Source organism: Anser anser (assembly GCF_964211835.1).
Source record: "Anser anser genome assembly, chromosome: 13".
Classification (NCBI taxonomy): Eukaryota; Metazoa; Chordata; class Aves; order Anseriformes; family Anatidae; genus Anser; species Anser anser.
Genome location: NC_139734.1, coordinates 5570265 through 5585070, shown reverse-complemented (window position 1 = coordinate 5585070; position 14806 = coordinate 5570265). Strand labels below are relative to the sequence as shown.

The 14806-nt window shown below is 41.8% G+C and overlaps 1 protein-coding gene across 4 annotated transcripts in view; it reads left to right on the top strand.

Moving 5' to 3' along the window:
• CAPN6 (calpain 6) overlaps nucleotides 1-14806 on the top strand; it is a 63328-nt gene that overhangs the window by 31986 nt on the left and 16536 nt on the right. For all 4 annotated transcript variants that reach the window (XM_083797389.1, XM_083797390.1, XM_083797391.1 and 1 more), the window contains 6 exons: nucleotides 6668-6799; nucleotides 7263-7471; nucleotides 7843-8035; nucleotides 10980-11173; nucleotides 12893-12970; nucleotides 14211-14403. In XM_083797389.1, coding sequence (XP_083653515.1) covers nucleotides 6668-6799; nucleotides 7263-7471; nucleotides 7843-8035; nucleotides 10980-11173; nucleotides 12893-12970; nucleotides 14211-14403 — 999 coding nt within the window. The remainder of the gene's footprint in view (nucleotides 1-6667; nucleotides 6800-7262; nucleotides 7472-7842; nucleotides 8036-10979; nucleotides 11174-12892; nucleotides 12971-14210; nucleotides 14404-14806) is intronic.

Genomic DNA, 14806 nt, shown 5'->3' with positions numbered 1-14806 from the left:
TTGTGCATCACTTGTTTTCTTACACATTATTATTGTTAATACTATTACCATTATCACTATTATTATTATTATTGTTATTATTATTTTCCTGTCTTAATAAACTGTCTTTATCTCAACTCACAGGCTTCACTTTCCCGTTTCTCTCCCCCATCCCAGAGAGGGAGGGGGGAGGGTGAGCGAACGGCTGTGTGGTGTTTAGCTGCCAGCCGGGTTAAACCACAACACTAAGGCAGAACAGTAGGACAGACCGTAACACACTTCTGAGAGGATGCTGGAAGACCAGACAGTCCTCGAGTTATTTCTGCGATGAAGTGGCAGAGCGCTCTCAGGCCTTCGGTAAACACGTTGTTTGTTACTGAGGTTCAGGAGAAGGTCAGCCCATGGCAATCCATTTGCACCCTTTCCAGCAACTGTCAGCATTCTGGATGAGAGCGGCTCTAGCGCTCCAAGGGTCAGGTGAAATCTAGTGGCAGCCAAAATACACACCGCGTTGCCCAACATTTGTGGTTTTTTTCTTCACAAGGATTGATTCAGATCCTCCCCAAATACACGTGTCCTGTAGACATGGCAAGGCTGAAACCCATGGCCTTTATTGAGCATTAGTCAGAACTAGCCCCAGACGGAAAATGGAAAAAAAGAATGCTATAAAAATGTTTGTAATGCATTTGGTTTTGTAACAGGATTTATTGGAGAGGGAGGATTGGGAAGAAGCATTTCCCAATCCCCAAATAACTGCGTTCTCTTTTACACAAGGCTGGAGCAAACTGGTGTACTCTTCCCCTTGCCTATGTACGGGAGGGTTTCTGTTTTAAGCAGTGCTTGGCATTATCCTGTTCTTAGGGACTGGTGTTGCTGGAGAATGGTCACAAAGTTTACAGAGTAATTACGTAGCCTGAGTTCAGAAGGTACAGACAGAAACCTGAGGGCTAAATCCACCTTTTGTAGATTTCCATGGGTTAACAGGACAGATGATAACGGCTGCCTTGTGATCTCAGTTAAGGGATGTTTCAATCAGGGTCGTAACTGACCCCAGTTCCCTTTTGATGGAAGTTTCTCTGAGAGCTGTCCTCTGCGAGGTTGGAGCTGTACCACAGCTCATGGCTGTGACTTAGGAGTTCTCCTTTTCCGTTCCCAAGGCAGAGTTTTCTCAGACATAATGAGGTTGCAAAAGGCTTTCTGCATACGTTGAAGTATGTGGCACAGTTGGATTTGGTTATTTTTCTTTTTTGGGCTAGCTGCAATTGCCTTGGCAAATAGCCTGATCTAGAGAGGGCTTCTATAAACATGCCAGCACAGCCGGGAGTTATTAGACAATCTCTTCTACCTCTTAAGCTAAACAACCTCAGAATAAGTGCAGTCTTTGCTACCCTCCTTTAGGTGGGGTTGGTTCATAGTTAGCTGTAGCCAGAGTTGAATTTTTTGCCTCCATATTCAGAAAGAATTACTGTTTGCACTGCTTTTCCCTTGCTTCCCTACGCCGACTTCACTCTCTACAGGAATTGGCTTAGCATGATCCGAGGACAGGAGAAAAGAAGAAAATGGAAAGGATTCTCATCTCTGACATAATTCAAACTGCTTTGAAAAAATGAAGGGAATAGTGTACCAGGCTCAGGTAGATCAGTCTGATAGAATCAAGGAAAGTTCCTGTCTCCATAGATCTTATGTTCAAGCAAAATTGGATTATTTTAATTTTTATTATTTTTATGATGTTAGGACTGAGTTTTTTTAAAGGGCACTGAAGAAAGTAAGCTCTAAATGCGACTGAATCCCTTGAAAATCTTAGCTGCAAACATCACTATTACTTTTTTCTACTTTCCTTTCACCGAATCTCTGTTTTCCTGAGTCAGCTGACAGACCCCAATCCACTAAAAATAATCTTTCCCTTTTCTCAGATGTCAAAGATTTCTCATAATGTTTTACAGTGCAGGTTCAGTTAACATCTGTGAAAACACAGCAAGTTAATTAACTCTTTGAATGTCCTTCTCCTTGTTTATAACCAATAAGGCATTTTTGTTAGTTCATGGACCTATGCTAAGGGTGACTTTTTCCTTTAGCTAAATTCCTCTAAGATTCAAAGTAGCCACAGCAACTTGAATTTAATGCATGTAGTTAATCAGTTTTCTCCTGTACTTTCCTGCTGTGCTTCTGGTCTCAAATAAAATCCATCCCTTAATTATTATAATTATTTTTTTTTGAGGGAGTCACAACAGACAGCAACATAAAAAACATTTCCTGGCTCCAGTGAAGTGATGTCTGTTGTCTCCCATGGTTGACATTGTTTTCTGAAATTTCCTAAGGAAGATATATTGCAGGGAAAAAAAAAAAAGAAACTTTGCCATCTTTCATATACGACAGTCCAAACATGTTTATATTTCATTAAAATTCCAGACCTCAATTTATCATTCCCAAGCTGATGACTAAGCCTGTAAGTCTAATGGTATACGTTGTATTATTAAAGGGTTTTGTGTGAGATACACTTAATATTGTACCAGCTTGATTTCCTTATAGTGTAGGGTGGGACAGATCTTGTGGCTAAGAAAGAAGGAGTAGATCTGATGTAGTTTGACTTTTGTAGGCCTTTGGCAATCTCTCTCCAAAGTATGAGAATTCAGAGTAATTCAAACTTCTGTGATGTGGTTGTATAGCTGATGAAATAAATCACTTGGAGCACTCTCAAACTGGCATTCCATCAGTGGAGTCCAACACAGATTTCACTTAGGCTGGTACTACTCAGTATTTTCATTACTGTTTGGATGAGGGAACAGAAAGCCAGATACTGTGATGCTATAGGACACAAGTTGGGATGGGGTCACAAGCCTGTCAATGGGGTTTAGAACTTACCTGGATGTCTTGGTAAAGCAGTGTGGAAAAAATAGGATGGAGTTTCTCATCCCTTCATGAACACAAATATAGTGCTTTGGTGGTAAGCAACTTAATGGCTAAGATAGGGAGAAAGAATTACTGGGCAGCAAGTTCCTAGAATAGGATCAGAGGATGGATCACGGTCTGAGTAACGAGTCAAATATGTGAAACTGCAGTGAAAATGACAGAAAAATGGCACCTCGTCTTCAGTAAGCAAGAGCCTTGAGCTCTGCTCAGCTCTGCGAGGCCTTGTTTGGAGTATTATTTCTGGGCTTGGCTGCCACGTTTCACCAGTGATGCAGACTGTGTAATGCTAGATGTCAGATATTTTGAGCTCACATGTTGCAACAAGGATTGGAAGTGACACGAGTGGACTTATGGTGTGCAGATGAAAGTCTGATGTGAAAATAAGAGCATCAGGGTTTTCAGCAGGACCTCAAGCCCCTGTGGCCTCTTACCTCCCTTTTTAGCCTCTGTACCTCCTAACTGTAGTTCTCCAGATGGTGTTTATTTCAGTATGCACATGCATAAGAGGAGAACTGGGGAGAGCTCTGTGTCTTGGGTGGTGGAATGCTCCCTGTGTGCATAAATAATGCAGCAGCTGCATTTATTAGTGTGGTTGTGTCGTAAGTAGCATGGCTATTAAATGTTAATAATGTACAGTAGGATCCAGTAAGCTCCTCTAAACCTCTCCTTGGAAGTGTGAAGATGTTTGTCTGTTTTACAGCACAGATAACATGGGCTGACCCTGAGTAAAGGGATTAGGGTGAAGCTGCTATGTGTGTAAGGGAAGTACTTCCAGTGCAGCTGAGAACCCAAGTGCTTAGGTTGCAAGGTAGAGCAGGCAGCAGTCTCCTGAAAATGCCTGGGACACGTGGTCATCTCCTTTCTGTCTCTTTTCCTTATAACTCCTCTCTTGTTAGCTGGGTTGTTCCTCAACTATCCTAAGTTATCACCACTGGGACCATTACTGGAAAAGTGATATTTTTTTTTGACACGCTTGGAATGAACAAAAGTGCTTAAAGATCCTCACAAGGACATTACTATAATATATTAGCATATTTCCAACTGCGTTGGGGGAATTGTGGCTTAGATGGCTAATTACATCTCAAAAGTACTCTTCAGAATGTGTGATGTTGTCTAGGTGGTGAAAGCATAGAGCTGACAGTGGCTGTAACCTGCACCTGGGTATTCCTGGGCATCTCACCTGGGCTGCACAGTGATATTGTCACAGAAGCTGTTCTAATGTCTGTAATTAATGCCAAGAGAAACAGAAGTAAATGTCATTTCTTTCGCTGTTCATCTCAGAAGTCAGAGTCTCCCAGGCAGTTTCATAACAGTGGATTTATCAAGCAGGATCCTGAAGCATGCAGGGACCGCGGTGGAACTGGTGAGGTGCTGTCTCTGCACTCTGCTGTTCCGTGTTTACTCTGGACCCCAGTGGTCAGCAAACGCTAATCTCATCCATATGTCTGGCATTCAGCAAATGCTGCTCTCTGTTTTTTATCTGAGGATTGTGTGAGATATGAGACACACTTCAATTAAAAAAAAAAAAGTGTTTAATGTGGTTGTTTTTGGCAAAGAACACCAAATAAGATAAGATATTTGTAATGCGTGGTAGGGCTTGCTTTCTTTCAAAGCCAATGAAAGTTTTGGCTTCCTATAGTGACAGAAAAGTTTGAACAATTTTAATCCTGGAGGATCAATTTATCCCTTGTTCATTATGCAAGTAAAATAACATTTTGAAAGGAAAAACAAACTAGAAATTATTACTACCAGACATACGTGGAAATGGGGTATGCAACTTGAGTCTACCAAAGCGGGGTTTGGAATTTTTGCTCCCAAGTATCCAAAATGGGATCCAAGTAAAGGCTGAGTGGTACTGATGTCAACTGATAGCAACCTCTGCAACAGGCAGCTGCATTGGTTTGTGTTAGCTGAAGTGCTGGTCTGAAGTTCCTGTTACTGTTCCATGTCAGAGCACCCAGACAGGTGAATGAATCCATCTTTTCTGTAGAAGAATATATTGTACGTGGTCAGGTTTCCTCTTGCTGACCGTTTTGTTACTCAAAATTTTTGTTAAGGTTAGTTAATAAGCTTTGAAGTTTTCTCTAACTGATGCCACATGTAAGAACTACTGACAGAACAATGTCACGTAATGATCAGTCATTTGTTGGCCAACAGGCATTTAAAATTCCTACCAGTTGCTATTTCATGAGAAAAGTCTCATGCCAAATATTGTATTCTTAAAGAAAGCAGCAGCAGATCCCTGCGTTACATATGCACACATGCATTATGTACTGACATACAGTGAGCCACCCTAGGCTGCCATCTGCTAAACCAGCCCAGGAAAACAGGCTTTCAGCTCAGAACTGAGGTTCTTTTTTCCTCTGAAAATAAGTTCAGCTGGCACTGGTTTCTAACAGTACCATCAAAGGGAAGACTGAGAGGTTTTGACGTGCCTGTGGTGTTTAGCCAGGCTTGGGCTGAAGTTTTGTATTTTGGGATCATCATCTAGAATTATCAAGAGACTGTGAGAATCCACGAGGTGAGTAGCACAGCTCCTCATTCTGCTGCTAACGAACTGGAAAGTCTGCGGTAAATTTGGAGACTCCTGCCATGTTGACGTGAGGTGGAGTTAGTTATTCTGCATTTCCAATGCCTGGATATGAGGTCATTTCCTTCCAACAGTGGTGAAACCTAGGGTTATTCTTATACTGTGAAACAGCAGAATTTCTTACCAATGTCTGCTCTCCCGTCCTCTTAACCAGTCAGCAAAGCAATGATTCAGATGAAGCATCATGAGCAATCCCAGTGTTGAAAGCAGTGAGCTGCATCTCAACGATGGGATTTTCAGATTGCCTCTTTCCCAAAGTATCGCTTGGCCCTCTCTGAGACTACGAGGCCACGTATGTGGCAGTTCAGAAAAACCTTTCTACCAAGGGTAACAAACACAGTATTGCTGTAAAATGTATCCCTGCAGCTTCCCTGTGTGTGATGATAGTTAGAGGTGCTCCTTTTAGTGCCTTGACCTGCAGCCTATCATTGTACCCCTTGGGAAAGACACAGCAAGGGGGCAAGCTGGGGAGGAGCAGGGAGATGCCACAGCTATGCTTTGGTGAGAATCTGCTTGTAAATAGGATGGAGACAGGAAAGCAATGGGAGAGGAGGAGCCAGATCAAAGAGAGGAACAAGCCCCACAGACTGGGAGGCATGTTTCAGACATGCGCATGTTTTCTGCCTTCTTCAGTGCTGAGTGGCAGTGCTCATTGCAGCAACTCACACTGTTTGTGGAGGAGGGTTTCCAGTCTGGCAGCCAAGGGAGTGGCAATGACAGAAGAGCTTAGAGTTCTGGCCTCAGTAGCATCATTTCCTACTAATTTTCTACTTTTCTTGATTTTTTTTTCCCCCCGTCAAAGTCTTTCCCTGTAATGTTTCCTTCTTTTCCTTTCACTTACTTTCAGCTCCACATCAACTGCCCTAATGTCAAATAAGTCTTCCAAATACTGAAGTCCTCAAAGATCACTTGCAGCTGAGAGCAGAACTAGGAACTCTGGCAAAAAATGGCTGAATTCTGATGATCAGAAAAGGCAACACAGTCTACATATAAGAATTTTAATAATTCTGTGTATCCTGACTTGTAAATATATTCAGTGCCAGAGCACTTTTGAATTTCCTGGTATAGAATCTCTGTGTTTTGACTGGGAGAACAGCAAATGTGAATATGATGTGGAACGTGTGGGGAGGGATAGCTGGTAGAGGCATGCTGTGATCTTTTGCAGTAACCTCTGATTTGCTTTGCTAGGATCTCTGTGAAGACCCCCACCTGTTTGTGAATGGAATCAGCTCCCATGACTTGCACCAAGGCAGCTTGGGGAACTGCTGGTTTGTGGCTGCATGCTCCTGCTTGGCTCTGAGGAAGCCCCTCTGGCAACAGGTAGGTGATCAATGTGCTTGGTGCATGAAATAAGGCCAGTAAACCCTGGATGTTTCCCTCACTATCAGCCAATAATTTTCCATCTAGGGATAATGCACCTCTGACGATTGGTGAATTTTGGTGGATTCCAATCTTCCCTTTCTTTAGAAGTTCATTTTTCCTGTTACGAGACCTCCTCACCACACAGTTTCATTGGGCACCAAGGAACACATACAGCAAAGCCAGAGGGTGCAATGGTCATTCTCTGCAGATCGATTCAAATATTGCTTTCCTAAAAGTGTATTTGAAACAGGGCTATATTGAACTTTGCACCAAATCCACCATTTTTTTCACTGCTTCATCTACTTAAGGTCCACTGCTTTTGAAGCTGAATACCACACAGTGCATGCTCAAGGACACTGCCCTCTGAATAAAACTTAACATAGTGCATTTAATGACCTTTCCCTTTTGCATATTTTCTCAGGTGATTCCAGACTTTGAAGAACAAGAATGGGACTCTAAAAAGCCAGAGAAATACGCTGGGATTTTCCGTTTCCGTTTCTGGTGCCTTGGCAAATGGACAGAGGTGGTTGTTGATGATCTGCTGCCAACAATAGATGGGAAGTTGATCTACTGCCATTCCAATGTGAAAAATGAATTCTGGAGCGCATTATTGGAGAAAGCTTATGCAAAGTATGATTTAATTTATTATTTATTGCCCTTTTAGACCTCAGTGCAGTCCCTTCTATCCGTCTGCTTGTTTCATCTCTCAACCCTATCATACTTTCCAAGGGTTTTAGGTTTGCTTCTAGTAGAGAACCTTAAAAAATGAAAACTCTTTTTTTTTTTTTTATCTGCATGGAAGAGTGCAACACGCTGTACTTAGCAGCCCAAAGCCTTAAGGATCTTTCCACTCCTTTCCTAGCAGGTGCTTATCTGCAATCTGCAGTTTTGCTTTGTTTTTTTTTTTTTTTTTTTCCACAAATACATTACCTACATTCAAACCAAATTAGAGTACTTCTAACAGCCACTTGGTGAATAAGAATGTTCTGTGTTACCTCTAGGCTGGCTGGATCTTATGAAGCCCTGGATGGAGGCAGTGCTGCAGATGCAATTGTGGATTTCACTGGAGCAGTGGCAGAATCTATTGACTTGGTACAGGGCAAATACAGTGAGATTATATCCGAGCAGATGAAGCTGTTTGAAGACTTGCTGAAAGTGCATAAAAGAGGCGGGTTGATCAGCTGTTTCATCACGGTACATATGGAGAGCTGGATATTAAAAGTTTATTTCAATGAACTTTCTTATCTGGAAAAAAACAGTATTAGTAGCATAAGTATATTGAATGTTTATCTGTATGCTTTGGAAAAGCTTTGTGTGGAGAAAACTAGCAAGTTGACAGTGTTCTTAGCCAAGTGCAACTCCAGAGCCACCAAATACAATCATAAAACCACAAAGCCACTTGTGCTTTCGGCCACACTACTGTGGATCTGGAATGCCATTCTTTCTGAATGGTCACAGTTGTGTATTGACCCGAGGTTAATCCACCTAGAATGCCCTAATTTACAGGCCAGATGGCAGCATTCAGTTTCTTTATTTCCTAAGGAAATTCATTTACAGAAAACATTTCTCCTGGCACTAAGCTGCTGGAACTTGCTGACTCTGCTTGTGACGATGCAGTCAGTGGAACACCAGAGCAGGGCTGAAAGGCTGAGCTAGCTTGGCCACTTAAGCACTCTGTTTCACGGATGGGGGATTTAAAGCAAAGATCTTGTTGCTGTCATGCTTAACTATTTCCTACCTTGCAATCTGTAGCGTTATTGCTAAATCCATATTAAATTGATGGACCCCCGGTGTAGGTTCATTCAGAAAATCTCGTTGAGTATTACATTCATTGTGCAGTTATCTACAACAACAGGAAATCAGCCGTGTTTGGAGGTGCCTGAGATCATCATCTGTCTAGCTAGGCCTGGCCATGCACTGCCTTGTGCCAGTACCATGGTACCAAAGAGGAACACCTGGTACTTTGTGGGAGATTAACTTGAAACAGAGAACTCTGCTGGGATAGAAGAGGAGTCCTGAACTGTTCTTCCCAGCAGAACAGGCAACAGCTCAGAAACAAATTCTTCTAGGTCTTTGGTGTTTGTACCTTTGTCAAGAGGTCTGAATTTGTATTTAAAAATAATTCATTCCATCTGGTTTGCTTGGACCAGGCCATACTTACTGGTGTGATGGTTATTAATAGTGTTTATGGGATGACAGGTTGCTCACAAATGCTGAGGCAACTCAGTTTCCTAACACAGATCTGGTGAGGGATAGACAAAATAGTTGTAATTTAAAAAGCAATTAATTAGGCAGTTGTAATGCCTTCAGTTCTTCCTGGCATTGTATTTCTGCCTGTCAAATTAAACATAGTTATTTCTAAACTTGATTACATAGGGACTGTTCCTATTGGTTTGGCTTGACTCATGTGCATTTATCACTTTTTGATAGAAGCATTATACTCTCCATCTAGCAAGCTTCATTGTGTGTATTTAATACTCAGGTGGCTTCATTGCTGACTTACAAACATGTCATCATTTTCCTTGGATTTCAGAATAGCCCTGAGCTTCACCATTTGGAAATTTGAACAGACGGCGGATATTTAAATTTCTCATTAAAATAAATATATAAATGGTTTCAGAATGAGGTGGGAAAGGCAACCCAGCAGTATAGGAAAAGCCTGGGGATAATAAAGGCAGCAGGAGAGGTTACAGACTCCTGTGCTCTTTTAGTTGTGAAAAATGTAAGTGAAAGTGTTACATTGGAGAAAGCCCAAACCTGTTGGAAATGTCAGCCAGTCTTGATGTAACACATGAGCTGATTCTTTTGGAGTCGTTGTCAGTGAAAGGCAGAGAGGTCTGGGCGAGAGTCTCACTTGCAAGGACATGTCTTTTCTGATTTGATAGAAATTTCTCTTTTGACTTTTTTTTTTTCTGATTTCTTATCTTTGGGAACGAAACAGTTTTGTATCAGTGCAATGCCTCCCTGAGGAGAAGGACCCTGTCTGTTTAGACCAGAGAAATTTTGAAATGGATAAAAATATTGGGGATAGTACTACGTGCAGTTCATAATTCTAATAAGTCCTTCTCTCTCCACCAGAGCAAAGGCTTGCTTGGTCATTGAACTCTTAATTAGATTATTACAAGTTATACATGGGGATCTGCACTGAGTCGAATCTGCTGTTCTTGCTGTCCAAGAGATATATGTCTTAAGGCATGTGGGTTATGGCCCCATACAGGCAAGAGAGATTCTGCAAAGCTGCCCGTGCTGGCTTCAGGTAGGATGTGATGAATCCAGAGGCATGGCCGTTTGGATTGTTTCTGCCTTGGAAGCAGCATTATAGCACTGGCACAGCTTTAATTTTTCCACTGTCCTGCCTGGTATGTGTTGCTCAGAAACACTGCTGCACTAGCTTTGTAAAGGGCCCGTCATTCAGGGCAGCTCCAGCATCTGTATCTGATGCTGCTTTTCTGGTTTTAGAGGTACTTAGAAGATTTTGATCTGGATGTGTTAAATAAAATTCCTAGGAAAGCCTGCAGATCTGCCTGTTGCCGTATGAGAGAGGCCTGAAAGATCAGGAGTGATGTGAAGGAAACATCTGATAAATGGCTAGAAAGCTTTCTTGCTTGTGCCTCGTGTTTTTATCCCTGCAGATAGTGCAGTGATTTCCTGGGTATCAAATCTACCCCAACACAGAAACGGGCACTGGACTCACTGGTAAGTCCTTAGGCCCTACATAGTGTCCAGCTGAGGACACAGGCAGTGCTACATCTGAGCATAGTCATCAGTATCCAGAGGGCCGTTCTGTAAAGATGACAACACTTCAGAAGGGCTGATAAAGGTTGTCTATCAGCCAGTCTTTAGCTCTCTGAGGCCAGGAGGAGACAATGTCCATAGCAGGCAGCGTTCTAGGCTCTGGCCTTGTCTCCTGGGACTTGCCTGGCAGTACCACAGCTAGGACAAGACTAGCAAGCCACTAGTTTGAGCCCCAGAGCTGTTGGTTCCCTGCGTAATCAAAGCACTTGGCAAGAGAATGCATAGTTGTGTGAAAAAAAAGAAATCTTCCCTATCCTGCCCCTTGAGTGTGTAGATGGCAGATGCCCTCAGTGACATGAGTTCTCTTTTTTTTTTTTTATTATTGTCATTTTCGGTGCTACAGGCTTCCTCTGGCAGTGCCAATGAGGTGGAGACAGCAATGGGTCTCATCATTGGTCATGCCTACTCAGTGACTGCAATTCGAAAGCTGCACCTTGGAGAAAGGCTCACATTCTCTTTTAAGGCAGAAAAGCTCTTCATGATCAGGCTGAGGAATCCCTGGGGAAACAGAGAGTGGAATGGTGCCTGGAGTGACAAGTAAGTGCTGCAAATCCAGTGTCAACGGAACAAAATTGTGTTTAGGGCCACCAGAAGTTAAATGCATGATTAAACGCTGAGATGCAACATCAGCCTGCAGTACTCAGAGATGTCTGAAATGTTGTGCTGCCTCTTCCCAAGCATAGCATTCTGTGAGCAGATGAATGCATCTGGGAGCAGCCAAAGAGATTATGACTTTCTGGACCTTAGTATACATCATTCTTCTGGCCCACTGTATGATGAGTAGAAAAATAGCCTACAATTAAGGTGATGAGTCAAGAATATGAGGTTTGTTCCCAGCTTCACCAGTGGGTTTGTCTGAGACTCAGTTTCTCATCTGTTTTTGGTAGCTACTGGGGAGGGTATGAGTCTTTCATTCTTAGCTAATTGAAGTGACTGGTGAAAAATGCTGTAAAATTGCCATATTTATAACTTCTTGAATTATTTTATGTTGATTTTTAATGTGGGCCATGAGCTTAGCAGGCAGCCCTACAGAGTTGGAAATGATTGCTGAAGGGGTTGTATTCCATTGCTGACAATTAACTCATGAAAAACATTTAATTAGGATGTTAGAGTTCAACGGTGTGCTTACCAGCCGCTTTTAGTATTTAATAATGCAATGCTCTTAACAGCATATTAAGTTCCTATCTTCCATACTGCAGCTAGCAAAAATCTATTACTTTCAAAAAGGATTTTGATTCAGATGAAATACTGAGCTGATAAAATGCAAAGAAGAGTTGGTGTGTCTTGTTTAACTTAAGCCCAAGCTCTTGTCTTGCACAGATGCCACTCATTCCAGTGGAAGCACTGAAGACTCTGATGCTGGACCATGATTTTTGGCCTAACAAAATAAAATTGAGAATTTCTAAATTGTTAAAGAAAATGTCTGTTATGGCAGGCAACCTCACTTGCCTCCTGCCAAACACCTTCACCTTTATCTTCCAAGTACTTGTAGAAAGGGAATGAGGTCTTGTGGCTCCGTTTTTCGTTCCTGTAACACGTAAGACAAAGAGCTCGTGTTGTATTCTATCATGTTGTCTGATCTAAGCATCAGAACACTTACATTTAGGATCCTCTGCTCCCTGCAGTTTGGGGACAGAGGCATGTCCCTCTGGGGAGCAATGCAGAGCATGTAAATACATGCTAATACAGGCAATGAAGTGTCTGTGTGCTGTGCTGTTACTCTGGAAACTGGACACTAGGCATGTACTGCCCCAATTTCTTCTCAAAGGTTCTCTGGGGAAATCTAGGAAGCCCTCATGCCTCTTTTTCTTAAAGAGATTGAAAGACAAAGATGATAATCTGGTTTAAGTGAAGCATTCAGTAAGCTCCTGAGGAGGGAATCCAGGTTTCTTTGAAAGGCCTTTAGGAAGTGGAGTCAATCTCATATGACCTTCCAAACCAGCTGTTTAATGGTCCTAAGGGAGAGTGTGACAAAAGAAATCAATAAAGTTCTGCTCTAGTTGTGCCAATTGCCATTCACCTCCTTTTTTAAAGTAGCTTTCAAATCAATTAATGTTTTTAAACTCCTTATGTAAGCCACACACCTTTTTTTTTCCTGAATATCATCGTATCATCTACCCTTTTAATATTCCAACGTTACCTTTATAAAAAGAGGCCATGAGAGAATTCTACTTGCGATTATTCTTTCAGATGAGAGTATTTACTTTCATTCACTACATCTTTGTTGTTGTTGTTTGTTTCGGTTTTGCCTTCTAGCTCTGAAGAATGGAAGAAAGTCAGCAATGCAGAACGTAAGAGCTTGGGACTCACTGTTGAGAATGATGGGGAGTTCTGGTGAGTGGGAGTCATGTGGAGAATTTGCAGATAATGGCTACAATGAGAAATTGTCATTACCTCTGTGATTTATCAGCTTCAAAAACAACTTTTCCAAATGGATAATGCATTATCCAGTCCTGGCACGAGGTCTGTTTCTTTTAAGCTCTCAAATGATGACAGAGAAGAACAGGAAAAAAACGGATTAAAAACTAGGTGAATAAAATGAGTTGTTCTCAGTAAATGTGAGTTTTGAACACCTTCAAAATCTGTTATATATATTTATGACAGTCACTCATAATCCAAAACAACACGTGCTGATTTACAGACAGAACGCCAAATATTGAACACGTTATCAATTCTGTTTACTGACTGCTGTGTAGGATTTCTAGGGCAACCATGACTGAGGTATCTGTAAATACAATTGCAGCAAGTGAATTTTGGTGTTTGTCATTGTTTTCCAGCGTATGGAAAAGGTGTGTTCATTTTCTACAGAAATTCTAGAACTCTGTTTCCACCCTGCTTGGATCCAACAAGGCATTCCAGCAACATCTACAGCAGAACTGCTAGTCAGGCGCGGTGTGGAAAGTCTTCAGTTTCCTTGGCTTTGTCAGAACCAGCAACCAGAAGCCACCTGTAGGGTTTGGTCCTGGGCCATTAATAAGCCAGGAAACTATAGTAGTCCACAGATACCAAGCTGTTCTCTTTTACAAAGAGGGAGCAAATGTTTTTTTTTACTTGTAGCCTGGTCTGTTACCATGGCAGGCACAGGCTATAGCATTGAGATGGTGCTAAATAAAAACTACGTCCAGAGTACTCACATTTGAGTCATGTTCAGAGACACGTGTAACAAGAAGGACCATAATAATGTTCTTGAGGAGTGGATTGTGCTTTGGTTGCAGGTGATCTCTTCTGCTATTGCAAGATGTAAGCTATCAAATCCAGACTGCTAGATACAACCTTTCCTTTAGGCTCAGGTCCTGCAACTGAACAAATCCAGAGCTGACCAAACACCCTGAGGTGACAGTTTTTTTAATTCAGTTCTAAAGTAGTGTGATTGTGGCTTCACAAATATTTCCACGTGGAGAAGTTTCTAGTGAATCAATTTGCCCACTGGAAAGTCGAGCAATGCCTACTTTTAAATTACCATAGGATTTCATGTGTTATTTTGGCTCTTTGGGTGAATAGCATTGATTATTAAAAAAAAAAAAAAAACAACACACAAAACAAAACATGATTTTCTTGGTGTTCTGTGGAATAGGATGACGTTTGAGGACTGGTGTAAGAATTTCACTGATGTGGACATCTGCCGAATTGTGAACACTTCCTACTTCAGTATCCACAAGACCTGGGAGAAGAAAATGATGCACGGGGCTTGGGCAAAGAATTCAGAGCCCCTGCTAAATCGCTGCGGTGGATGCTTTGATAACAAGACCTTCCTTCAGAATCCCCAGGTGGGAGTCTCTATTTTGTACAGTATTGAAGTATATGCATTTTAACTAGGGTTTTTGAATGATCCACCCCATTCAGGAGTCAGCAATGGCTACTTAACAGAAACCTCATTGCAAGTGTCTGTTCTCTGGGAGTATGCTGGCTCCCTGTGTGTTTCAGTCAGTTCTGCGAAACCTTTCAGAAGTTTAGGTATTTGTTTAGGACTGATGAGTCAGGCATGCCAGAATTAATGAAGTCCTGCCTGGACTTCTGTGTTTCCCAGTTCTAGATAGACAGCAGGGTCTATTTTTCTACTGACAGAACTCCATCCCCTTAACGTCCTTAAACATCTCAATGATTTTGTCTACTATAGCTAGTTAGTATCCCTTTGGATTCCTCTAAGTTTCTCAAAATACCAAGTTTCTT